The 26,566-nt window shown below is 42.0% G+C and overlaps 1 protein-coding gene across 4 annotated transcripts in view; it reads right to left on the reverse strand.

The window, feature by feature from the left end:
* The window catches only part of LOC132834289 (WD repeat-containing protein 72-like), a 314,345-nt gene that overhangs the window by 114,258 nt on the left and 173,521 nt on the right, over positions 1-26,566 (reverse strand). For all 4 annotated transcript variants that reach the window (XM_060853013.1, XM_060853011.1, XM_060853010.1 and 1 more), the window contains 4 exons: positions 24,983-25,827; positions 15,577-15,662; positions 13,407-13,501; positions 13,139-13,316 (listed from right to left, as the gene is read on the reverse strand). In XM_060853013.1, coding sequence (XP_060708996.1) covers positions 13,139-13,316; positions 13,407-13,501; positions 15,577-15,662; positions 24,983-25,827 — 1,204 coding nt within the window. The remainder of the gene's footprint in view (positions 1-13,138; positions 13,317-13,406; positions 13,502-15,576; positions 15,663-24,982; positions 25,828-26,566) is intronic.

A 26,566-nucleotide genomic window follows, 5' to 3' on the forward strand; every position in this document is an offset into this window, starting at 1 on the left:
CATACCTTGCATATTCATGTGCTTATCTTAAAGTCTTTTAATTGTCCCTGCCGTATCTACGTCCACCACCATCCCTGGCAGCATGTACCACACTCCAACCCTTCTCTGCATAAAAAGATTTGCCCCTCACATCTCCTTTGAACTTTCTCCCTCTCACCTTCAATGCATGCCCCCTAGTGTTAGTCATTTCAACTCTGGGAGAATCATTCTGACCATCAACCCTATCTATGCTTCTCATAATGTAATATATTTCTATCAAGTCTCCCCTCAGCCTCCGCCACTCCTGAGTTTTTCTAGATTCTCCTTATAGTTCATACCCTCTAATCCAGGCAACATCCTGGTTAACCTCTTCAGCACCTTCTCCAAAGCCTCCGCATTCTTCCTATAATGTGGCGAACAGAACTGAATGCAATACTCTAGGTGTGGTCTAACCAAAGTCTTATAAAGCTGCAATATGACATCTTATACTCAATTCCCCGACCAATAAAGATAAGCATGCCATAAGCTTTCTTTACTACCCTACCTACGTGTGTTGCCATCTTCAGAGAGTGATGGCTTTGATCCACAAAACTCCTGTGTACATCCGCTGTACCCCCTGTACATGGGTTTATTGCTGAACACCAAAATAGAGCCACGACTTGTGGCATATATCAACTAGTCCCTGCCCGGGACAGATAATTCTGCAGATCCAGCTTTACAAAAGGCTTAGGTGATGAGTTCTAGCTGGGCAGGTTACTAAGGCAACTTGTACTTAAGCAGCTCTATAGGAAATTAATTACTGACTCCCCATGAGTCTTAAAGAGGTTATCACAGAAGTGTTTCTTCATTTGATGTTTTAAACATCCTAACCCATTTCTGTTACACTGTTCATCATCTATTTATCAAAGCAGGAAGCAGAGATCAATGTCTTTCACAACTGTTTTTTATGTTTCATATTTAAATACAAACTCCAGTCTGTTCCCACATTTTCCCAATTAACACTCCTCACTAGGGAAAACCAACTCCTTAAATATTGTCTCCAATCAACACCATGAGCATTTCCTGATGTGTCTTTACAAAGACTGACATTTATGACATTAATAGTCACTGTTATTGGAAAAGCAAAACATTCAGAAACACAACATATTGCTGGCATTAATAATGACGAGCTTCCAATTTCTAGTTTTGTAATTTGTCCTCCAAATACTAATGAACAAAGCTTTGGCATCAAATACAGTCCTTTCTACTTACAGAGGCATCTGAAGTAATGCCTGACCGTCCCCTGATCCCTCGTTTTGTAAACAGGAGCTAGTCACACACCAAGCTCAATTCTCGCAGACAGAAGTATTTCCAACTATTGAGGACCTATTTTTGAAAACACGTTAAAGCAAGGCTTTGATAAGAAAAGGCAAAGGAGAGAAAAACATCAGCTATAATGAAAAATGGATTCCAATTCAATTTAAGGATGTCCATTCCAAAATGAACCAAATTTCGCGTAATTTCCTCCAACTGGCATCGATTGTCCCAAAAATGGAACAGGGTAATTTGGTACATCATTGATATCAAATCACAAAGGGTGGATTGTTGTCAACTATAGGATAGGTAAAAAGGAAAAAGAGGTGGGACAGCACTCATAGCAAGGAACATTAGTGAGGAAGGAGCATAGATCAAATAATCAAGACAAGGAGTATGTTTGGGTGGAGATAAGAAACAGCAAAAGGAGTTGTTTATAGGCCACCAAAGAGTAATGATAATGTTGGACAGTGTATAAAACAGGAAATTAGGAATGTAAGGTGGCTCATACGGTAATTGATACAATGGAATTTGACTGAACGTTACAAGTTTTTAAAGAACTGCTACATACATGATGTACAACGGATTCCTCTATATTCCTCTAAGGTACAAATGTCCAATGGAGAAAGCGAATCCACTGAGGCTAGCAAAAGAAGTTAAAGATCAAAACAAAAACACTAGCTTATAAAGGACGCCAGAAAAAGTAGCAAACCTGAGAATCGGGAGCAATTTAGAATCTCAAAAAGGGTGACCAAGAAACTATTAAAGAAAGGGAAAAGGGAAGACAAATCCAAGCTAGAGAGAAACATCAAGATGCACTGTAAAAGCTTCTTTAGGTAAATGGAAAGGAAAAAATTAGCTAAGACGAATTTTGTTCCATTGCAGGTGAAGACAGGAACAATTATAGTAGAGAACAGGGAAATAGTCGTGAAGCTACATAATTATTTTTGTATGGTCTTCATGGAAGAAAATACAGAAAATCTTCCAGAAATACAAGGGTACCAAGGACCTACAAAATAGAGAAATTGAAAGTATATATTGAACTTGTAAAAATTAACTGAATTCTAGGTGGATAAAATCTCTGAAACAGACAGTTACATCCCAGAGAGTTGAAAGAAGTTTTTTTTTGAAATACTGGATGCCTTGAAGATTATCATACAAAATTCAACAGATTCTTGAAAGGTCCCAAAAGGTGATGAGAGATAAGGAGCTTGGTCCCTCAGGCCTGCTCTGCCATTCAATAGGATTATGAGTGATCCGACTTCCTTCATGTCCACTTTCCTGTCCTTCCCCTTTAATCCTTGAATCCCTCAAAATGATCAAGAATTTATATCAGACTACATATACACAAGGACTCTGTCCCCACACCTCTCTGTAGCAAGGAATCCCAAGGACTCTCAACTCTCTGAGAAAAGGTGTCCCTCTTCATCTCAGTCTTAAATTGGTGCCCCTTTATTCTGAGACTATGCTCTCTGGTTCTCCTGTGAGGGGAAAACACCATCTTAGCATTTACGCTGTCAAGCTTCTGAAGATGCTGATATACTTCAATGAAATCATCTCTCATTTTCCTAAATTTCAATAAATGAAGTCCCAGCCTGAGTGTGAGAGAGGGTGAGAGAGTGAGAGAGAGAGTGAGAGAGCGTGAGAGTGTGAGTGAAAGTGAATGAGAATGAATGAGAGTGTGTGAGCATGTGTGACAGTGTGTGCGAGTGTGTCAGAGTGTGTGCGAGTGTGTCAGAGTGTATGCGAGTGTGTGCGAATGTGTTAGAGTGTGTTAGAGTGTGTGTGAGTGTGTGTGAGTGTGTGTGAGTGTGTGTGGGAGTGAAAGAGTGAGAGAGTGAGAGAGTGTGAGTGAGTGTGTGAGAGAGCAGGTGAGAGAGCGGGTGAGAGAGCGGGTGAGAGTGTGAGCATGTGAGAGCGTGAGAGAGGGTGAGAGAGTGAGGAGTGTGTGTGACAGGATGTGAGAATGTGTGGGCATGTGTGAGCGTCTGTGAGAGTGTGTGAAAGAGTGTGTGAGAGTGTGAGAGAGTGTGGGAGAGTGCAAGTTGGGAGTGTGAGAGAGTGAGAGTGTGTAGAGAGTGTAGACAAAGTGTGAGAGTATGAAAGAGTGTGAGAGTGAGAGAGTGTGAGAAAGTGTGTGAGAGTGTGAGTGTGAGAGAGAGTGAGAGTGTGAGAGTGTGTGATGAAATGTGAGACAGTGAGTGTGTGAGAGAGTGTGTGACAGTGCGAGAGTGTGAGAGAGTGTGTGAGCGAGAGAGTGTATGTGAGCGTGCCTGAGAGTGTGTGAGAGAGTGTGAGAGAGTGAGAGAGTGTGTGAAAATGTGTGAGTGAGAGTGTGAAAGAGTGAGAGAGCGTGAAAGAATGAGGAGCGTGTGCGAGTGTGTGTGAATGAGTGAGAGTGAGTGACAGTGTGTGAGCGTGTGTGAGCATGTGTGAGCCTGTGAGAGAGTCTGAGAATGTGTGAGGGAAACTGAGAGAGAATGAGAGAGAGTGTGAGAGAGTGTGAGAGTGTAGCGAGTTTGGAGTGAGAGAATGAGAGTGAAAGAGAGAGTGAGAGAGAATGAGACAGAGAGAGTGCGAGAGTTTGTGAGAGTGTGTAAGAGTGTGTGAGAGAGAGTGAGGGAGAGTGAGAGTGAGATGAGTGAGAGAGAGAATGTGAGAGAGTGTGAGAGAGACTGAGAATGAGAGAAAGAGAGCATAAGAGACTGAGAGAGAGAGAGTGAGTGCATGAGAGATAAAGAGCGTGAGAGAGAGTGAGAGTGTGCGAGATTGTGCAAGAGTGTGCAAAATGTGTGAGAGTGAGAGAGTGTGAGAAAGTGTGAGAGGGAGTGAGTGTGAGAGAGTGTGAGAGAGTGAGGTGTGTGTGTGTGACAGAATGAGAGAGAGTGAGACAGTGTGTGAGAGTGTGAGAGAGTTTGCGTGTTAGGAGTGAGAGAGTGAGAGTGAGTGAGAGAGAGTGAGAGAGTACAAGAGATTGCGAGAGTGTGAGAGTTTGAGAGAGTGCGAGAGAGCGCAAGAGAGCGCAAGAGAGCGGGAGAGAGCTGGAGAGAGCGGGAGAGAGCGGGAGAGAGCGGGAGAGAGCGGGAGAGAGAGAGAGTAAGAGAGAGCACATGGGAAAGAGTGAGAGTGTGCGAGAGAGTGTGAGAGTGTGCAAGAGTGTGGGAGTGTGTGAGTGTGTGTGCTGGGAGTGAGAGAGTGAGAGTGAGTGAGAAAGAGTGAGAGAGTACGAGAGATTGCAAGAGTGTGAGAGAGTGAGGGAGAGTGAGGGAGAATGAGTACGAGAGATTGCAAGAGTGTGAGAGTGGGAGAGTGAGAGAATGTGACAGGGTGCGAGAGAATGTGACAGAGCATGTGTGTAAGAGAGTGAGAGAGAGCACATGAGAGAGTGAGAGTGTGAGAGAGAGTGAGACAGAGAACATGAGAGAGTGCGAGAGTGTGTGAGAGAGTGTGAGAGAGTGCGAGAGAGCGCGAGAGAGCGTGAGAGAGAGCACCTGAGAAAGAGTGAGAGAGTGCGAGAGAGTATGAGAGTGTGCAAGAGTGTGGGAGTGTGTGAGTGTGTGTGCCGGGAGTAAGAGAGTGAGAGTGATTGAGAGAGAGTGAGAGAGTATGAGAGATTGCGAGAGTGTGAGAGAGTGAGGGAGAGTGAGGAAGAATGAGGGAGAGTGAGAGAGAGTGTGACAGAGCATGTGTGTAAGAGAGTGAGAGAGAGCACATGAGAGAGTGAGAGAGTGCAAGAGAGAGTGAGAGAGAGAACACGAGAGAGAGTGCCAGAGAGTGAAAGAGAGTGTGACAGAGCATGTGTGTAAGAGAGTGAGAGAGAGCACATGAGAGAGTGAGAGGGTGCAAGAGAGAGTGAGAGAGAGAACACGAGAGAGAGCGCGAGAGTGTGTGAGAGAGTGAGAGAGAGTGTGACAGAGCATGTGAGTAAGAGAGTGAGAGAGAGCACATGAGAGAGTGAGAGAGAGAACACGAGAGAGAGTGTGAGAGTGTGTGAGAGAGTGAGAGAGAGTGAGAGAGTGAGAGAGAGTGAGAGAGAGTGAGAGAGTGAGAGTGTGAAAGAGTGAGAGTGAGTGAGTGAAAGTGTGTAAGCATATGTGAAGTATGTGACAGTGTGTGAGAGTGAGAGAGTGTGAGAGAGTGAGAGTGAGGGTGTGAACGAGTGAGTAGCTTATGTTAGAGTGTGTGACAGATTGTGAGAGAGTGTGAGAAAGTGTGAGAGAGTGAGGGTATGAAAGAGTGAGGAGCGTGTGTGAGAGTGTGAGAGAGTGAAAGAGAGTGAGAATGTGAGAATGTGTCAGAGAGTGTAAGCGTGTGAGTTGGGAGTGAGAGAGTGCAAGAGAGTGAGAGTAAAAGTGAGTGAGCATGTGTGAGAGTATGTGACAGTGTGTGAGAGTGAGTGACAGAGTGAGCGAGAGTGAAAGAGAGAGAATGAGATAGTGAGTGAGAGTGCGAAAGAGCGAGGAGCATGTGGGTGAATGTGCGAGAGTGTGTGAGAGTGTATAAGAGAGTGTGAGGCAGTGTGGGAGTGTGCGAGTTGGGAGTGTGGGAGAGAGAGAGAGTGAGAGACTGCATGGGAGTGTGCGAGATTGAGAGAGTGCACAGGAGTGTGTGAGAGTGAGAGAGTGCGAGAATGTAAGGGTGTGCTAGAGAGTGAGACAGAGTGAGTGAGAATGTGTGAGCGTGTGTGAGAGCTAGTGAGAGTGTGCGAGATTGAGAGAGAGAATGAGAGAGTAAGAAAGAATGAGGAGCATGTGCGAGAGGGTGTGAGAGAGTGTGGCAGAGTGTGAGAGTGTGCCAGTTGGGATTGTGAGAGTGAGAGACTGTGAAAGAAAGTGGGAGTGTGAGAGTGTGTGAAAGAGTGAGAGTGTGTGAGAGTTTGACAGTGTGTGTGAGAGTGAGAGAGGGAGTGTGTGAGAGTGTGTGAGAACATAAGAGAGTGTGAGTGTGTGAGATTGTGTGAGTGAGAGTGCGTGAGAGAGCGAGAGTGAGTGTGTGAGAGTGTGAGAGTGCGTGAGAGAGAGTGTGTGAGAGTGTGAGAGAATGTGAGTGTTTGAGAGAGTGTGTGTATGGAGCAGTGAAGCAGTTCCTTTCTATTTTGAATATTGCTTTATTAAACCCTGTCGCCGACGTCACAGCTAAACCTTTGCTGTGGGTTTGCATCAAAAACTGGAATCCACAAAATAGAATTTAGGGAACACCTTTCAGCCTATCTCAGACAGAGACAGAAGTAAAAAGAGGATGTTGACTATATCTGGCTTGTGAAGGAAGAAGTAATTATAATTTAAATTCACTTCTCTTGTCCCCTTGTCCATTCAGTAACATTTCCAAGTTTGCAAATGGGTTGTGTAGAGAATGCAAACTTACTTCACGGGGATTCGGAGAGGCTAAGTAAGTAGGAAAAGAATTGGCAGATGAAATGCAATGTGGAGAAATGTGGGATTGTCCACTTTGGGAGGGACAACAGAAGTGCAGAGAATTTCTTAAATGGTGCGAAGCTAGGAAGCGTTAAACTTCAAAAGGCCTTGGCTGTCCCAGTTCATGAGTCACTGGAAGTTAACCTACAGGTAAAACAATCAACTGAAAAGGCAAGTGATACGTTGGCCTTCTGAGAAACAGAACAAAACGTCTAATCACAATTTTATTGGGCCTTGGTGAGACTAAAACTATATGCAGTTTTGGTCTCCTTAATAAGGAAAGGTATACCTGCCATACAGGGTGTGTGACAAACCTTTTCCTTATTAATTCTTGGGATGGTGGGATCATTCTGTCAGATAAGATTAAATAGACTGGGCCTATATTCGCTGGAGTTTAGAAGAACAAGAGGTGATCTCACTTAAATATCAAGACTTCTTGCAGGGATCAACATCGAAGATGAATCAAAGACGTCTCCCTTGGCTGGGAGAAGTAGAACTAGTGGGACAGTGGCAGGAGAATGGCCAGACCACTTAAGACAGACATGAGGAAGAATTTCTTCAATCAGCAGTTGGTGAATCTTTACAAGTGTCCATCTCAGAGAGTGGTGGAGGGTCATTTGTAGACTAAGTTTAAAATTCAGTTTACTCAACAGCTTGCAAGGCACAGCAATTCCAATAGCATGGGTTCAATTCCCACACGAGCTGAAGTGACCGAAAGGAACTCTCCGCCTGAACCTCTCCCATCACCTGAGGAGTGGTGATCCTGCACCAGTCATCTCCCTCTAATGAAAGGGCAGTCCTGTGGTCTAGTAGGGTTATGGCAACTTTATTTTTGTGTGCAAGACTGAAATGGATAGATTTCCACAAATTAAATCATCAAGGGGTGCAAAGATAGTGCAAAAAAAGTTGATGTAGAAGGTCATCCATGATCTCACTGAATGACAGAGTGGGCCCAAAGGGCTGAATGGCCTACTCCAGTTCCTATTTCCTATGTACTTGTTATTCAATGCAGCTACGGTGCTTTAGCTATATGATGTGGGAGCTGGCTGTTCCCATTGTGAACAGCAGTGACCACATCTGCAGCAAGTGTTGGTTGCTGGAAGAACTCCAGATCAGAGTTGATGATCTGGAATCTGAGCTTCAAACACTGCGGCACATCCGGGAGGGGGAGGGTTACCTGGACACTTTGTTTCAGGAGGCAGTCACACCTGGGAGATTAAGTAATTCACATTCAGCTAGTGATCAGGCACATCAGAGTGTGACTGTAAGTGAGGCAGATAGGGGGAATCTGAGTTCAGGAGTGGAGGAGCCTCAGCCCTTGACCTAGTCCAACAGGTACGAGATTCTTGCTCCCTGTTCAGATGAGGAAAAGGGCTCTGGACAGGATGAGCCAACTGACCAAGGCACCATGGTGCAGAAGGCCATTCAAGAGGGGGAAGCTAATAGACAAGTAGTGGTTATAGGGGATTCTATAATTATGGGGACAGATAGTATCCTTTGCAAGCCGGATTGGGAGTCTCGCATGGTGTGTTGCCTGCCCGGTGCCAGGGTGCGGGACATCTCCGACCGGCTTGAAAGGATATTGGAGCGGGAGGGGGAGGATCCAGTTGTTTTGGTCCACATTGGTACTTACAACATAGGCAAGACTAGGGTGGAGGACCTGTTTGGGGATTACGAAGCACTAGGCAGGAAATTGAAGCACAGGTCCTCAAGGGTCATAATCTCCAGATTACTGCCTGAGCCACGTGCCAATTGGGATAGGGACAAGAAAATTAGGGAAGTAAACACGTGGCTAAGGGATTGATGTGGGAAAGAGGGATTCCACTTCATGGGGCATTGGCATCAGTTTTGGAACAGGGGGGATCTGTACCGTTGGGACCGTCTCCACCTGAACCGATCAGGTACCAATGTTCTAGCGAAGAGGATAAATAGGGTGGTCAGTAGGACTTTAAACTTCTGAGTTGGGGGGAAGGGAAAGTGAAAGCGACAGGGAGTATGGCGTTAAATGGAAAGATAAGCAGCAGGATAGCATGCGTCCTGGCGGATTTAAAATTGAGGCAGACTGGGAATGCAGAAAAAAGCAAGGATAACTTAGGACATCATATGACTTCCAATATCTCTAATGATAAGAAAGTTAGCATTAAGGCAATTTACCTGAATGCTCGTAGCATTCATAACAAAACCGATGAAATAATGGCACAGATCATAGTGAATGATTATGATGTGGTAGGCATCACAGAGACTTGGTTACAGGAGGGTCAGGGCTGGCAGTTAAACCTCCAAGGTTTTTCAACTTATCGAAAAGACAGGGAGGTGGGCAGTGGGGTGGGGTTGCCTTGTTAGTTAAGAACAAAATTAAATCTATGGCATTGAATACCATAGCGTCAGATGATGTGGAGTCTGTGTGGGTGGAATTGAGGAACCAAAAGGCAAAAAAGCCATGATGGGAGTTATGTACAGACCTCCTAACAGTGGTCAGGACCAGGGACACAACATGTACTGGGAAATAGAGAAGGCATGTCAGAAAGGCAAGGTCACATTGATCATGGGAGACTTCAATATGCAGGTGGACTGGGTAAATAATGTTGCTAGTGGATCCAAAGAAAGGGAATTCATGGAATGCTTACAGGATGGCTTTTTGGAACAGCTTGTCATGGAGCCCACAAGGGAGCAGGCTATTCTGGACCTAGTGCTATGTAATGAACCAGACTCTATAAAAGATCTTAAAGTAAGAGAACCCTTAGGAAGTAGCAATCATAATATGGTAGAGTTCAGTATGGAGTTTGAAAGAGAGAAGGCAAAATCGGATGTAATGGTGTTACAGTTAAATAAAGGTAATTATGAGGGCATGAGAGAGGAACTGACAAAAATAGACTGGAAGCTGAGGCTAACCGGGAAGACAGTAGAGCAAAAATGGCAGGAGTTTGTGGGTATTTTTGAGGACACTATACAGAGGTTCATCCCCAAGAAAAGAAAGATTATCCGGGGAGGAATTAGACAACCATGACTTACAAAGGAAGTCAGGAAATGTATGAAATAAAAAGAGAGATCCTATAAAGTGGCCAAGAACAGTGGGAAATCAGAAGATTGGGAAGGCTACAAAAACAAACAGAGGATAACAAAGAGAGTAATAAGAAAGGAGAGGATCAAATATGAAGGTAGGATAGCCAGTAATATTAAAAATGATAGTAAAAGTTTCTTTCAGTACATAAGAAACAAACGACAGGCAAAAGTAGACATTGGGCCACTTCAAACTGATGCTGGAAGCCTAGTGATGGGAGATAAGGAAATAGCAGGAGAACTTAACAAGTACTTTGTGTCAGTTTTCACAGTGGAAGACATGAGTAATATCCCAACAATTAAAGGGAGTCAGGGGGCTGAGTTAAGTATGGTTGCCATTACAAAAGAGATAGTGCTAGAAAAGTTAAAAAGTCTTAAAATTGATAAATCTCCTGGCCCCGATGGGATACACCCTAGAGTTCTGAGGGGGGTGGCTGAGGAAATAGTGTAGGCATTGGTTGAGATCTTTCAAGAGTCACTGGAGTCAGGAAAGGTCCCGGATGATTGGAAGATCGCTGTTGTAACCCACTTGTTCAAGAAAGGATCAAGACAAAAGACGGAACATTATAGGCCAATTAGCTTAACCTCGGTTGTTGGTAAAATTCTAGAATCCATCATTAAGGATGAGGTTTCTAAATTCTTAGAAGAGCAGAGTCTGATTAGAACAAGTCAACATGGATTTAGTAAGGGGAGGTCATGCCTGACAAACCTGTTGGAATTATTTGAAGAGGTGACAAGTAGGTTAGACCAGGGAACCCCAGTGGATGTGGTCTATCTAGACTTTCAAAAGGCCTTTGATAAGGTGCCACACGGGAGGCTGCTGAGAAAGGTGAGGGCCCATGGTGTTCGAGGTGAGCTGCTGGGATGGATTGAGGATTGGCTGTCTGACAGAAGGCAGAGAGTTGGGATAAAAGGTTCTTTTTTGGAATGGCAGCCGGTGACGAGCAGTGTCCCGCAGGGTTCAGTGTTGGGGCCACAGCTATTCGCATTATATATTAATGCTTTGGATGAAGGGACTGGGGGATTCTAGTGAAGTTTGCCGATGATACGAAGTTAGGTGGACAGGCAGGTAGTACTGAGGAAGTGGGGAGGCTACAGAAGGATCTAGACAGTTTGGGAGAGTGGTCCAGGAAATGGCTGATGGAATTCAACGTGAGCAAATGCGAGGTCTTGCACTTTGGCAAAAAAGAATAAAAGCATAGACTACTTTCTAAATGGTGAGAAAATTAGTAAAGCCAAAGTACAAAGGGATCTGGGAGTGCTAGTCGAGGATTCTCTAAAGGTAAACATGCAGGTTGAGTCCGTGATTAAGAAAGAGAATGCAATGTTGTCACTTATCTTAAGAGGGTTGGAATATAAAAGCAGAGATGTGCTACTGAGACTTTATAAAGCTCTGGTTAGACCCCATTTGGAGTACTGTGTCCAGTTTTGGTCCCCACATCTCAGGAACGTGCTGATACTGGCTCTGGAACGTGTCCAGCGGAGATTCACACAGATGATCCCTGGAATGGTAAGTCTAACACATGAGGAACGGCTGAGGATCCTGGGATTGTATTCATTGGAGTTTAGAAGATTAAGGGGAGACTTAATAGAGACGTACAAGATAATACATGGCTTGGAAAGGGTGGACGCTAGGAAATTGTTTCCATTAGGCGAGGAGACCAGGAGCCGTGGACACAGCCTTAGAATTAGAGGGGGTCAATTCAGAACAGAAATGCAGAGACATTTCTTCAGCCAGAGAGTGGTGGGCCTGTGGAATTCATTGCCACGGAGTGCAGTGGAGGCCGGGATGCTAAATGTCTTCAAGGCAGAGATTGATAGATTCTTGTTGTCTCGAGGAATTAAGGGCTACGGGGAGAACGCTGGTAAGTGGAGTTGAAATGCCCATCAGTCATGATTGAATGGCAGAGTGGACTCGATGGGCCGAAAGGCCTTACTTCCCCTCCTATGTCTTATGTTCTGCTGAAATTATTAGGTATGACCAAACTCAAGCTTGGGTAGAGTGCAGTTTGCATCAGAATTCAGTCAACGGATACCACAATAACATGCATTGCAACTTATGTCGTAAAGCATTGGGCTGGAGAGGAAATATAACAATGGGAGGACATTAAGGAGGAAACCAATAACCCTGACACGCCACAACCTGACAAGTGAAACCTACTAGGCTAGAGATTGGCAGTGACCCTAAAATCCCACTGGCAGTGGGAAGTAGCCCTTCATGGGGCCATCTCAGTGTCTCAATTGGCATTTGGGTAGTATAACCTTCCAATGCATCCCTTGCTGCTGGTAAAACTACAACTGGGTGTAGGCAGATGCCAGGTGCAGCAGTTGGCATGATGCTAAATTTAATGGCCAATGACCCCCATGCTGCCTGGTTATCAACCCATACCCCAGGGGGCTGCAAAATTCAGTCTTTTAACTGAAAATGAACTCTTATAACTGTTACACTGTTAAATTTGTAATTCACTGGAACCAGGAATTATACATAAGGGAGGCACAGGTGAAACTCAAAACGGGAACGCTTTATTTTCTGCTAACAGCTCGATAGCCAACCCTAGACTCAGCTCCAGCTCCATGCCTTGTGAGTCACCTGAACAGCTCTCTTAAAGGGGCAGTGCCCCAATGATAGACATACCATCAAGCAAAAATAAGTAACTGTTTGGAACAATACAGTTCCTTTGTCCTAGGAGGATAACGTGCACAAATGCAGGCCTATTAAAGAATTCAGTTGTCTTCAAGAATGAGTTTCCTTAAGAAATCAAGCTTTTCCTTTAGATTTTCCAACCAGCTACCCATTCTCTAATTCTCTGCAGACTATACATTCCGATGGTTTTACCAAATTGATGATAAAGACAGGATGAATTGGTGACTGTGAATATCCCAATGGAGCAGAAAGATTAAAAAGAGAAATGCTCCTGGGTTAAAATTCGAATTGGGATATCTTTTGAAGGTGTGGGACCATGCTGAACGCACAATTATCTTTCTCCTTTTCTGTTTTTAGAACGCAGGTGATGTTCTGCATTGTAAGTTCGTCAAGTTTTTGAAAGTACAACAAAAGGTTATTGAGAAGGGTTACAAGTACCAGCACTTCCCTGCTACTTGCAAATGAGATCTGTCATTCCAACCTTCTCGCATCCATGAACCATAGTAACCACCATGAGGGATATTCAAAACAGGACGACCCACACTGAATAAATCACTTTGGCCTTCTCATGTACTACTCTGTCCAGCAGCATAAGATGGCTGAAGAATCATGAGGGCTGGAGGAAATTCAATATCTAAATGTTCAAATAAAGGTATCCACAGATGTTATGTAAATACTAAAAAGTGAAAATACAATAAAGAATTACAATAACTACCAAAAAATTCAAACTTTGTACATTTCCACTTACAAAGCATTGTTGTGCTTGGATTTTGTTGTGTTTCTTGTAACTCTATTTGTTCACTTTGGGAGTCACTGCTGCCATTCTGCGCTCCAGTCAATGCTTGGTTACAGATTGGTTTCTTTCTCAAAGATCTGAAAACCCTCTGAACTTCTGAGAGCAGCATGGCTTGTACTGCTTCCAACAGCTGTCAAAAATGTTTAACCAGAAATGCGCATTAATACGTGTCTAAACCCAATCAGTGAATTCACTTTCATTATTGACTGCAAGAGCTTACCTCCACTGACTGCACTTGCCAACTAGCGATCAGGCTGGTAAGGGTGTCGAAACTCTTTTCCTTACTTAAGCCCCAGGGTAGAGAAAAAGTTCGGTCTATGGAAGGGGAAACGGTGTTTTAATTTTGAGAAATAATTTGAATTATTATATAGATAGCACCACATTGATATATTTGTTTCTGTACTGTTGTAAAACGCAACACTTTCAACAATACCCTAACAAAGTCCTGAGGATCTGCCCTAGCTCTGGGCTTCCAATAACCAATGTTAACTTTCTTTGTGCTAGCTATGACACCAGCCAGTAGAAATGGTGAGGCTCCCCCCATTGAATACTGCCTTCAATTTGACTAGAGCTCCTTGAATCCATACTTGGGCAAATACTGCCTTGATATCAAGGACTCTCAGCATCACGTCATCACCAGAACTCAAATCTTTTGTCTGCATTTGGACCAAGGCAGTAGTGAAGTCTGTAGCTGAAGTGTCCAGGTCTAACCCAAACTCAGCACTGATTAACAGCTTCAGTATTTCTGTGTGAGTGGCTTGACAGCACTGTCATTGGCACTTCCCTTACCTGTGTTGATATTTGAGACTACACTGATCGAGGGCAAAAGTGAGGACTGTAGATGCAAATCGACGTTTCGGGCAGGAGCCCTTCATCCTGCTCCTCGGATGCTGCCTGATCTGCTGTGCTTTTCCAACACCACTGTAACCTAGACTGATGGAGTAGAACCAGCTGGACAATTGTCCCATTTATTTTGGACAGGCAATTCTCGCATTGCCAGTGGTTGTAGCTCACTCTAGGCTCAGCCTCAGCTCCATGCCATGGGCGGCACCTGAACAGCTCTCTTAAAGGGGCAGTGCCCCAAAGTTAGACATAACATATACAATCAAGCAAAAATAAACAATTGTTTGGAATAATATATTTCCGTAGTCTCGGGAGGGTAATGTGAACAAATGCAGACTTATAAAAAAAATGTAGTTGTCTCCAAGAATGAGCTTTCTTAAGAAATCAGTCTTTTTCTTTAGGTTTTCCAACCATTCTCTAATTCTCTGTAGATTATACATTCCGACAGTTTTACCAAATTGATGATAAAGGCAGGATGAATTGGTGACTGTGAATATCTCAATGAAGCAGAAAGATTATAGCAATGTGGCTAAGGCAACTATCTCACTAGCACTAGGCCCTACTAGGTTAATTAAGATGTTGCCCAGAGCTTATATAGTATCTAATGCTTTCAACCATTTCTCATTAACATAAATGTAGAACAAATCAAATTTGTTTGGTGGCCGTACGTCAGAAGAAGCCAAAATGGATCATCCACTTGGCACTTTTTGCTGAAGGTGTTTGCAAATGCTTTGACCTTCGCACTGATACACTGGCTCCCCCATCATTGGGGATGCAGATGTTTGTGGAGCCTCCTCCTCCTGTTTGGACACATCACGGCTTTGTATGGCAACTGCTCTGGCCAAAACCATAATGAACACCAGAGAGTTATGATCACAGCCCAGTCCATCATGCAAGCCAACCTTCCATCCATTGACTACATCCTTGGAAAGGCAGCCAATCTTATCAAAGACCCCTCCCACCCCAGTTATAACCTCTTTGAAACTCTTCCATCAGGCAGACGATACAAAAGCTTAAACATGTGTAACAACATGTTCAAGAATAGCTTTTTCCCTTGCTTTTATTAGACTTCTGAATGGACCGCTCAAATATCAAATCTAATATTGATTTTGCTTTTTGTGCACCTTCTTTGCAGCTGTAACTGTGTATTCCTTGCTGTATTCTATCAGCCTATGATCTTTGTATGGTATGGTCTGCCTGTACTGCGTACAAAACAAAACTTTTCACTGTACCTAGGTACATGTGACAATAATAAATCAAAACCTGTTGTTTAATAGTCCATTCACAACTAGATGCTGCAGGACTTCCACACGATCGATTAATTGTGAGCTCTGACAGCAAAAGTAAAGATGAACATTTTTTTGAAATAGGAAGGAAAAGTTTTTAAAAATGTGGTAAAAGTATTGATGCTTTTATTGTTTGACTACAAAAAACAAAGAGGAGATGAACATCTTTTCGGTCTTATTCCAACAAGTGCAACCTTTTATTCAGAAGCCGGACCATTGTCCTTGAAAGTTCCTGTTTCTTTTCTGTGGGTCAATACTTACTTTGTTTCCCTTCTGCAGAAAATGATGGGATTGATGAGTGGAAGGCATCCCCTCCTTTACCTCTTAGGCATTCTGTCTTCTGCTGCCTGTGGAGAAGGAACAACATTGCTGGTAACCAAAGGGTGGGTCAGATCCAAATAGAGTCATAGAGATGTACAGCACGGAAACAGACCCGTCCATGCTGATCAGATATCCCAACCCAATCTAATCCCACCTGCCAGCATCCGGCCCATATCCCTCCAAACCCTTCCCATTCTTATACCCATCCAAATGCCTTTTAAATGTTGCAATTGTACCAGCCTCCACCACATCCTCTGACAGCTCATTCCATACCCGTACCACCCTCTGCATGAAAAAGCTGCGCCGTAGGTGTCTTTTACATCTTTTCCCTCTCACCCTAAACCTATGCCCTCTAGTTCTGGACTCCCCAACCCCAGGGAAAAGACTTTGCCTATTTAACCTATCCATGTCCCTCTTAATTTTGTAAACCTCTATAAGGTCACCCCTTAGCCTCCAACGCTCCAGGGAAAACAGGCCCAGCCCAATCAGCCTCTCCCTGTAGCTCAAATCTTCCAACCCTGGCAACATCCTTGTAAGTCTTTTCTGAACCTTTTCAAGTTTCACAACATCTTTCCGATTGGAAGGAGACCAGAATTGCACGCAATATTCCAACATACTTTGAGTTTTGAGGACTATTAACACCTAAGAAATAAGTTTAGATTTCAATCTAAATAAAATCCCCCGTTTGCATTATGAGACCATTTTATTCAATGATAAACGAAAAAAGGGAATTCAGCACACAGCAACAATGCTGCATTCTGTGTAAGTTCATGTACATCCTCCCTCACCCAGGACTGATCATTGCAGCCACAGCACTCATGATATAAACCAACTTCACAGTATTCAGCTCACTCAAACAGACAACCCAGTAATACGTTGGTTTGAATGGAATATTTTCAATCCTTCACAAACGTTTTATATTTCAAGAACTCCAGCACTGAATAAAAATGCAAAGTATTCCACATTCCAGCATGAACAACTGAACAAGTAGCTTTTGCTTTGCCTGAAGTGTCAGTAGCTGACCTGAGGAAGTGCAGTTTATTTTGAGACATTTATCCAAAGGCATAGCACACTGGGAGTGGGTGGGGAAATGGAGCGGTGAAAAGTTATTGCTGTTAGAAGGCAGCACAGTCTATTTTCTGAACGTGATAGGTTAGAATTGAAACCCATGCCCTGAAATAGAATCCTCCCGCCCTGATACACAACGTGTTTTCAGCGGACAAAGTCACATCAACACACTGCACTATCATTCTGAATTGCTGTCCACGTGCTCTCTGTTTGGTGTCAGCAGGAGCATTAGATGCACATACCACACAGTGAAAATGTTATAAGGAAATATAGATATAAGTAAGTGTGTGTGTATAGCTTGAAAGAAGGGCTCATGCCCGAAACGTTGATTCTCCTGCTCTTTGGATGCTGCCTGACCTGCTGCGCTTTTCCAGCAACACATTGTCAGCTCTATAGCTTGAAAGTGACAATCTCTGAAGAGGAGTAAACACTGGTTCATTGTTGCATGAGACATATGGGTTAATTGGACAGAATAATTGGGCAATTTATCCATAATGATCTAGTTTAAGTAGGCAACAAAATAAACTTTTCTAAGCCAGCTCTGAGTTTCTGAATGTTGCCAAATAGAGCAAATGTAACTGCATATGTTCCCTGGGCATGAAGTTCAGTGAAAGGGGAAATTAATTATAGTAGAATTCATGATTGCACTACAACTGTTGTACTCAAAGTGAAAGTGTTCCCATTCTTAGCCTTTTTCATAATTTAGTACTGGATCATTAACAAGTCTCAAATCAATTCAATATATTAAATACAAAATGATCACACAACAGAACAGCTGTGTGACTACATGCGAATACAATACTTATCATCAATTAATTACATGCGCTCAGAAGTTTTTAAATTCTATAAAATTGTTTATAAAGTGACCTGAGAGATTTGAACAATGAGCCACAGCCAATAAAAGTTAAAACTAAGAGAACTGTGAATACAGTAAATTAGAAACAAAGCAGTAATTGCTGGAGAAGCTGAGCAGGGCTGGCAGCATCTGTGGAGAGAAACCTGAGTTAATGTTTCAGGTTGAGTTTTGAGGAAGGGTCACTGGACCTGAACCGTTAACTCCGATTTCTCTCCACACCTGCTGAGCTTTTCCACCAATTTCTGTTTTTGTTTCCAATAAAAATTAACTTGAATATCCTACTGTAAACTTCCATAATTTTGCGTTATCACTACATACTATACTTGTGAAGTAACCGATTATTTCTATTTCCCTTTTAACAAAGTTGCAACAAAGTTGGAAATATACAGCAGACTCGTGAACATCTGGATGCAACAAACGCAATCTATTCTCAGAGAAGTTTGAGATGTTCCCCCTCAAAGCGATGATAATTTTAACAAGCATGGCAGGTAGTTAGGCTTGATGCTTTAACATTTAGAGTCATATAATTAAAGAAATAATGCCTGGTGTGAAGAGATATTAATTTAGAAATAAAAACACCTAGACAATACAGGTAGCAAATTTATATATCCAATAATCCTGTCGCTGCATTATATTATCAGGTGCCAAGTACAAAAATAACCAGCAAAGGAACATAAACACAGGACCTGGTGTTGTTAATGGAATATTTACTGACAAGAAGCACTGAATTTTTCAATGCCTCTCAAAAATTGATTTGCCACACCAACAGCTTTACACATTGCTATCAAATACAGAGGCACTGTTTATTTTCAGATTATCCAACACAGCCTTAGAGCTTTGAGTCCATCAGATAGTAAACACTGCAGAATCCTTAAGGTGGTTTTCAATAAGACAGCTGCCTGGTTTGTTAGTTTAAGCTCAGCCCTTTAAAAGCAGCATTCGACTAAATATTCAATTCCTCTCTAATATTATGATTTAAGGTAATTTTGTTGCAAATAAACCATTTGTCTAAAAGTTCGAAATGTTTATTAAATTATTAGTCATTCTTAAAAGCTTCTGGCCTCCACTTAACACATATAGATTTACTGCCATGGTTGGAGAACGGTGATTATTTATTGTCCTGGGAACTGATTATACACAGAAGTTACTATTTTGCCTAATTTGAGTATAACCCACATCCGTAACTTTAATATTATTCAGCATTTTAAATGATTGATCTTGAAATCACACTTTTGTTATCAGATTAACTATTTACAGGATTATATCCATGAATGTTGAGTTAGTAGGTCTCAACAGTGGCTTGCAGTAGGAAAGGACCAGGTCTGGAAGTTGAAAACCGAACCACGTTCTCTTTCCTAGACACTGCCCACTGACACTGATTGTAAAGCACACGGGGAGATTACAAACAAGTTTGACCCTGCCAGTGAAGTGTCTCCATGATCCAATAGTGTGCTGACATCTACTAGTAAGCATCACATTGGAACAAAATGAGACGTGGTAGGGTGATGAAGGATTCAGTGAGGAGCCATCATATTGAGAAGGGCAGAGGAGAGACCTGTGCCGTATTTAATTGCTCTGTGTTTGATTCTGTGAAACAGTTTACTATTGACGCTCACTTTGCTTGCTTGATTGATTCAGCTCAGATGAAGACTCAGAAACATAAGAAAGACCTGGAAGCCTGTCATAGAAGTGTGGCATAAACCATTTTAAAGCATTGTAAACTAAACCTGTTACACACATAGATGCAGAATAATCAACATGACAAATGATTGCTAGATGCAATGTCTAATTTGTAATAATTTGTCAAACATGGTATCTGAGTACTCAAGAATACTAAAGTAATTCTAAGTTTACAGTATTATAGCATTTGAGTTACATGGTTAGTATATGAAGTTAATGCTCATGGATATATTTCACCACTAGAATGTGGGTGAGTGTATGCAATAAATGATTGAAAATATGTCCGATCTCAAGTAGAGACTACGAAAATACATATAAGCAAAAATCAACACCATTCTCTGTCATCGCATATGCCTTCCCCAAACAAAAATAAACGTTGCATCAAAATTAAACCTCAAACTAGTCAAGCAACACTGCCACTCAAGAGAATTTTACAAGTCAATGTATCATTTATGCATTGATTTAACAGAAGGCACTAAACCCCTTTCTTACTGTAAATGAATTAAATTTCTGTTTAAATATGGTAACGAAATGGTCGGTAAGTGTGTTAAACCACAATGCAATTCCACTCCAATAAAGTTTGGGGGAATGGTAGAGGTTAGCCAAATGTTGAACAGCAGCATTGTGAAGACACATACGTTGTCTGTTGAACAAGAATCAACAAAGCAACGGGGTGAGGAGGATGTCAAGCAGTGAACAGAAACAGAGCAGGCCATGCAGAAAGTAACACAGATTCTGCAAACTTATCCCAAGGCCTGCCTATACCTCCTCATGTTTCTTGTAACCAGCCTCGCCATTGATAACATTTGCATATCAGATAAACAAAGATTTTTTTTTGAAAATGTATTATTATTGAAAACAATGCCAAATGTGCATTTGACACAATGTGATAACTGTGCTTGCTCCTTGTCATATGCGCATTCATGGTTTGTAGTTTGTGGAACTTTGTTTTTATTTATTCAGTCATGGGCAGAGGGCATTACTGACCAGGCCAACTTTTATTGCCCATCCCGAATTGCCCAGAGAGCAGTAAAGAGTCAAGCACATTGCTTGGGTCTGGATTCACATATAGATCAGACCAGGGTTGGATCGCAGTTGCCTTCCCTAAAGGACATTAGTGAATCAGATGGGTTTTTCCAACAATTGGAAATGGTTATTGCTAAAGACTCTTAATTCCAGATTTTTATTGAATTCAAATTCCACCATCTGCCATGTGGGGATTCAAACCCAGGTCTCCAGGTCATTGATCATGTCTCTGGATTAGCAGCCCAGTAATAATACCACTGGGCTATCACCTCCCCATTCCTATAATAATATTCCGATTTGAGATGGTCCTGAAAGACGTGATAAGAAGGTTTCCACGTTGTTAGAGCATGTAATCTAACACATGTATAAGCCTCCATGTGATGAGTTCTGCATCTACATGAAGAGCCTGTCCTACTGCATTCATAGGATCACCTGGAGTTTACTACACCCACAATGCTTCAGCCTGCTGTATATTAGGGGCACCTAGAAGATTGGGTGCCACCTCGTTGTCCCTGTACATTTCCCCACATGCTACAGGTGGAGGCTGGGTGGAGGTTGATGTCACTCAGTGTTCAATGTGAACTGTTGCACTGATATCTCTGAATCCCTGGCTCCTGACTCACTGAAGTCTGAGATGAAGCAGGTTAAACCAATGATTTCAGTTGCAGTGCTTGGAACAAAATATCTGACAAGGGAGGCAATGCTCTAGTGGTATTATTGCTAGACTATTAATCCAGAAAACTTAGCCAATGTTCATGAATGAAACCATTGTCAACTGTTGTAAAATCTATCTGGCTCACTAATGTCCTTCTGCAAAGGAAATCTGCCATCTTTACCTGGTCTGGCCTACATGTGAATCCAGACCTTCAGCTGCCCTCTGAAATGGCTTGGCAAGCCATTCAGTTCCAGGGCAGCTAGCAACAGGTGAGAACCAGCTGATGACGCACAAATCTCACGAACGAACAAAATGAAAGCTGTCCAATGGAAAAAAAACACCTTTAGAGAATTAATACCTGAGTGTTCCTAATACTGAAGAAATTTCAGTGGAAAGATCTTATCTTTATATTGTTCGGATCCCTTCTGCTATGCAAATGTGGGGGTCCCTTATTCATTCAATCTTAAAAGAATCCTTCATTCAAAGTTTATCACTAAAGAAGATGGTTCACTTCCTGGCCTTGGTTTGACAGAAAAATAGATGCGAGAGTATGACGTGATGGGGCCATAAAGAATATACATAAGTTCAGCAAGTGAGAAAAAAATATGGCAGATGAAGTTTAATGTAGAATGTGTAATGTCTTGCACTTTGTTAGGAAGAAGCAAAAGGCAGATTATTTAAATAGAGAGAGAGAGAGAGAGAGAGAGACTCCCAAAAAGTGGAGCACAAAGGAATTTAGATGTTCTTGTGCATGAAAAGTTCGCAAATAGGTGTGATAAGTAAATATGACAAATAAAATTTTGTCCTTTATGTCTAAAGGATTGATGAGGCTACACCTGCAGTATGATACACAATTTTGGTCACTGTACTTAAGGAATGATATACTGGAATTAGAGACGCTTCGAAAGAGATTCACTCAGCTAATTCCTGGAATGACAAGGTTGACTTATCAAGAACAGCTACAGAGGTTAGGTCTTTAATCATTGGAGTTAAGAAGAATGAGAGATGACCTATTGGAACATTCATGTTTTTGATGAGGCCTGAGAGGGTAGATGTTGAGTAGATGTATCCACTAGTTGGGCAACCTCAAAGTAGGGGCACATTCAAATGGGAAAGAGTTTCTTTTCCCAGAAGGTAATGAATGTCTGAAATTATCCACCTTGGAAAGTTGTGGAGGTTAGATAATTGGAATTATTTAAAAAAGAGTACATAGATCTTTGAAATATTGGGGAGCTGTGGTCCATGAGGAGCTGGCATAAAAGCGGTTAGAGGTCTCAGACAGATAAGCCATGATCTCATTGAATGGCAGGGAAGGAAGGATTCCACCTTTCTTGTGTCCTTGAGGCCCTGGTATCTAATGGTATTCAAGTGATAAGTATCTTTACTATGTTTTGTCAGTTGGATGGAAGTGTTCTTATGTTGCAGTGGTAATTTCTGAACCAGGAGGCCAGGGTTTAAATTCCACTAGCTCGAGAGATTTGTAATAACATCTCTGATTAGAAAATTTCTATCAGTTGGATGTATTCAATATTCCTCGTGTATTTAATTATTGTTTATACATTTCTGTTGCCGGTATTGATGCCTAATCCATTAATTCAATTCAAAGCTTATCTGTATCCTGCCTGTCCCCTCCAAGTATATCCGAATTTCAATGGGGATTTCTGGCTTTTCCTGTTAAATTCCGAACAACACATTTAGCAGGATTCAACATGTCCAGGTAATGGTTACACCTGAAACAGGTGAGAATGTTATAAAAAAGTTTAAATCAAGCTATTTTTGTATGAAATATGAATAAAACATGAACAGACTGGGAATAATCGAGCTACAAGCTCTTTCAAATGTTGCACATTACTCACTGCAGATTTGCATGAAAATATCCTCAGTTGTTACCATCAATTTCGTGAAATCCGTACAATTTGACTAAACAGCTGAATAGGAAAATCACAGTAAGATCCTTACATTTGCTAAAACAAGGTTGCACATTCAGACTGAAGTTCAGCCTCACATGTTTGATTGATAAAGTTAACCTGAACTAGCAGCCAGACATCCAAATAGAATATGGGTCGAGAGTGTGACATGGAAAAGCACAGCAGGTCAGGCAGCACTCGAGGAGCAGGAGAATCGACGTTTCCGGCATAAGCCCTAAGGAATTCAATTCTCCTGTTCCTCGGATTCTGCCTGATCTGCTGTGCTTTTCCAGCACCACTCTCTTGACTCTGGTCTCCAGCATCTGCAGTCCTCACTTTCTCCTATCCAAATAGAATGTAAGTAACTTACATCTGCATGCAATTTTCTATCATACATTCCTATTCCCACATTTGCAAGGAAACTGCTGAAATAAACTTGTCACCCAGACTTCCCAAAGCTGGTGTTTCATCACTGTGTGACATCTTTACATGAGCCATTTTTGTTTTAGCGCGGGGCACAGGAATTTATGATGAAAATATAAATATTATGCACTGGCATGTTGTGATGTATTGCTCTTTTCCTAAGGTTTATACCTGTTCTTCATGCCCCATAACTAACACTATGGGAGACAGAGTTGAATCGATAAACTAGTACATGCAGTGGTTTCCAGTCATTAACATCTCAGCAGTGCCTTCTGAAAGATGCAAATCCTGTTATTTTACCCAAACTACAGGGTTAGTTCCACAATCCCATGGCTCCCTTGTGGGAACATGCATTTAAAAACGAGTGTAGGATGGACCTGAAGGTGACAGCACCGTCATACAGCGTGGACACTGGCCATTCAGCCCATCAGGTCCACAGCAATCCTCCCAGCAACATTTCATTCAGACCCATCTCCACAACCCTTCCCCTATAATCCTGCATTTTCCATGGCTCATCCATCTAGCCTGTCCATTCCTGGATACTATGGACAATAGGGCAGCACGGTGGTCAGTGGTTTGTACTGCTGCCTCACAACGCCAGGGACCCAGGTTCGATTCCAGTCTCAGGCAACTGTCTGTGTGGAGTTTGCAAATTCTCCCCGTGTCTGTGTGAGTTTCCTCCGCGTGCTCCGGTTTCCTCCCACTGTCCAAAAGATGTGCAGGTTAGGTGAATTAGCCATGCTACATTTCCCACAGTATTAGGTGCATTAGTCAAGGGTCAATGTAGGGAACTGAGTCTGGGTGGGTTATTCTTCAGAGGGTTGGTGTGGACTTGTTGGGCCAAAGGACCTGCTTCCACACTGTAGGTAATCTAATCCAATTCAGCATGGCCAGTCCACCTATCCTGTACAACTTTGGACTGTGGATGGAAGCCAGAGCACTCGGAAGAAACCTATGCAGACATGGGGAGAATGTGCAAACTCCATACAAACAGTCACCCAAGGGTAGAGTCAAACGTGGGTCCCTGGTGCTGCGAGGCAGCAGTACTAACTACGGATGGAGTTACAATAACGATATATTTTATAGTATTTACAGACTATTTATAAAATTATGTCATAGGAAAGCCAGTCGAGTTTTGAAAGTAATACAAATTTTGGTGAAGCCATTAAGGACATTACATTTTTAACGAGGTTGCTATTACATTTAGTAAGAGCAGACTTCATGCATTAAGAGCCATGCAGTCCTTTGTCAGAAATGTTATTTATGACTCACTGCCATTTGAAAGAAAAACAAAAATCTGAGAGGTTGAATAAAAGGCACTGGTCTTCTGAGCATTATGTCTGTTTGGAAGATTTGCAATTTTACTCATGAACAATTGCAGATTTAGCCCAAAACACACATTGAATAGAATGCTACATTTATTGAAACTGTTTTGCATTTCTTTTATCTTAAATAAAAAAAATTATGCTCTGTAAACTCTATTCATTGCTCAAGTTCTCTTCTATGGTAATATCCCCACTGACTGTTAATTGAAGTCGCATTGATATCCATAACAATAATCAAATACCAAAATTAACTAGCAAAAGGTAATTAAAAGGCATTTTCTAATCAAGATCTCGTCTGTTAGCAGGTATGTTGTAAATATTCCATATCAAAAAGCTTTAATATTGGTGAGGACTTGGATGTAATCCCATTTTTTGTTGTATTGTGACTGAACTCTATTATCCTTACCTCATGGCATTATGTGTTTCGTTCCCCTTGGACAGAAAAGACATTCTCATCTGTACATTGACCAACAAGATGACAGATAGCAAATAGGATGTCATTTCTAACTGAAAGTTTCCATCTGCTTCATCACTCAGGATCTCCTCCACAGAGACAGTACAAAGCTGGGTAATGTTTGAGACCTGTTTTGCAAGTTCCACAACTTTATTTGATATCTTGCTGCAGAATACATAATCCTTTGTCCCCTCCCGATTGAGCCGATACCATCCCGGCAAAAGGAGAGACAAGTGATCGTCTTGTGACAAAAGGCCAAAGGACACTGGACAGCAAGGCTCAAACATGCCCAGATGCTTTGTGCAGAGTTCATCCAGGTCTCGATCCACACCCCATGGAAACAGGCAAGAAATGAGTAACTTAGCTGTGTCTCTGGCTGTATTAACATCCATTCTTTTTACTGTTGATGGTGTAACCCTTTTCGTACCCTTGAGTTTAGTTTTTTGTTTGCTAATTGCAGCACTTTCCCGTGCAAGTCCGTTTGTGATGCTTTCGCTATAAAATAAATGGTCATGGACTAAATCTTTAACCGAACCATTTGCCTGACATGGAGACGATGTTGCCTTATTTCTTTTTAAGGATATTGGTGGTTTTTTGCCATCAATGTTAGCTAGTCTCTTTAACGTTTCATGGTTTGGGATGGTATTCTGTATCTTGGGCTCTTTCTCTTGATGTGAGAGCAGCTGTTCGCAAATGGCACTGACGTCAAATAGTAAAACGTGGATGGTGCTATCACTCCATTTTGTCTTCACAGGCAGCACCGTGAATGGCTGCAGAGTTGGTTCCAGAAATGCAGACTGCAATTTAAAAGCAAAAACAATGATTAACAGTGATGAAATGATGATTACAAGTAACCTGACGCTTAAAAGAGACAGAGGAAGATTATGACGCAATAGACTGTCACAAAGCACGTTGATGTCACTCTAGGTTTACGAAATATGTTAAACACAAACTAAATAAGCTTGTTTGATAACTTGAAGTGTTCTACAACCTGCAATGGATTAGTTTCAGCCAGAGTACTGCAATATTTCTATTCTTGTGAGGTTGTCACGATCCCAGACCTGATCATCAAATTTATGTTATGGTTTATCTAGGGACCAATAACCTTTATTTATAAAGTAGTCAACATATGAGATCCAGCTTCTTACTAAAAGAATAAAGACACAAGATTCCACAATTTTAGAAAAACAATAAACCTTACTATACTAAGTTAGAATAGTAATACAATCCACAAACAGTGCCCTCCAATCTTTATAAGCGCAGGATCACTTTTTGAATTTAAGTGCAACTCAGGATCTGAAGAAAATACACAATAAAAGTCTTCTTTTTAGTGCCATACAGATCTAAAACCAAACAGATATCAACATTCCTTTTGTCAGCGACTCACCCCAAGTCTCATTGTGACAACTACTACCTCTGCACATTATCTGCCTGTGTCCTGAAGTCTGGGTTGTATTTGATAATCCATATATAGTCCACCAAATGGGTATTTGAGAGGTGGGTGCAATGCATGGAATGGATTATCTTCAGTTGGGA

This window comes from Hemiscyllium ocellatum, chromosome 39 (assembly GCF_020745735.1).
Source record: "Hemiscyllium ocellatum isolate sHemOce1 chromosome 39, sHemOce1.pat.X.cur, whole genome shotgun sequence".
Classification (NCBI taxonomy): domain Eukaryota; kingdom Metazoa; phylum Chordata; class Chondrichthyes; order Orectolobiformes; family Hemiscylliidae; genus Hemiscyllium; species Hemiscyllium ocellatum.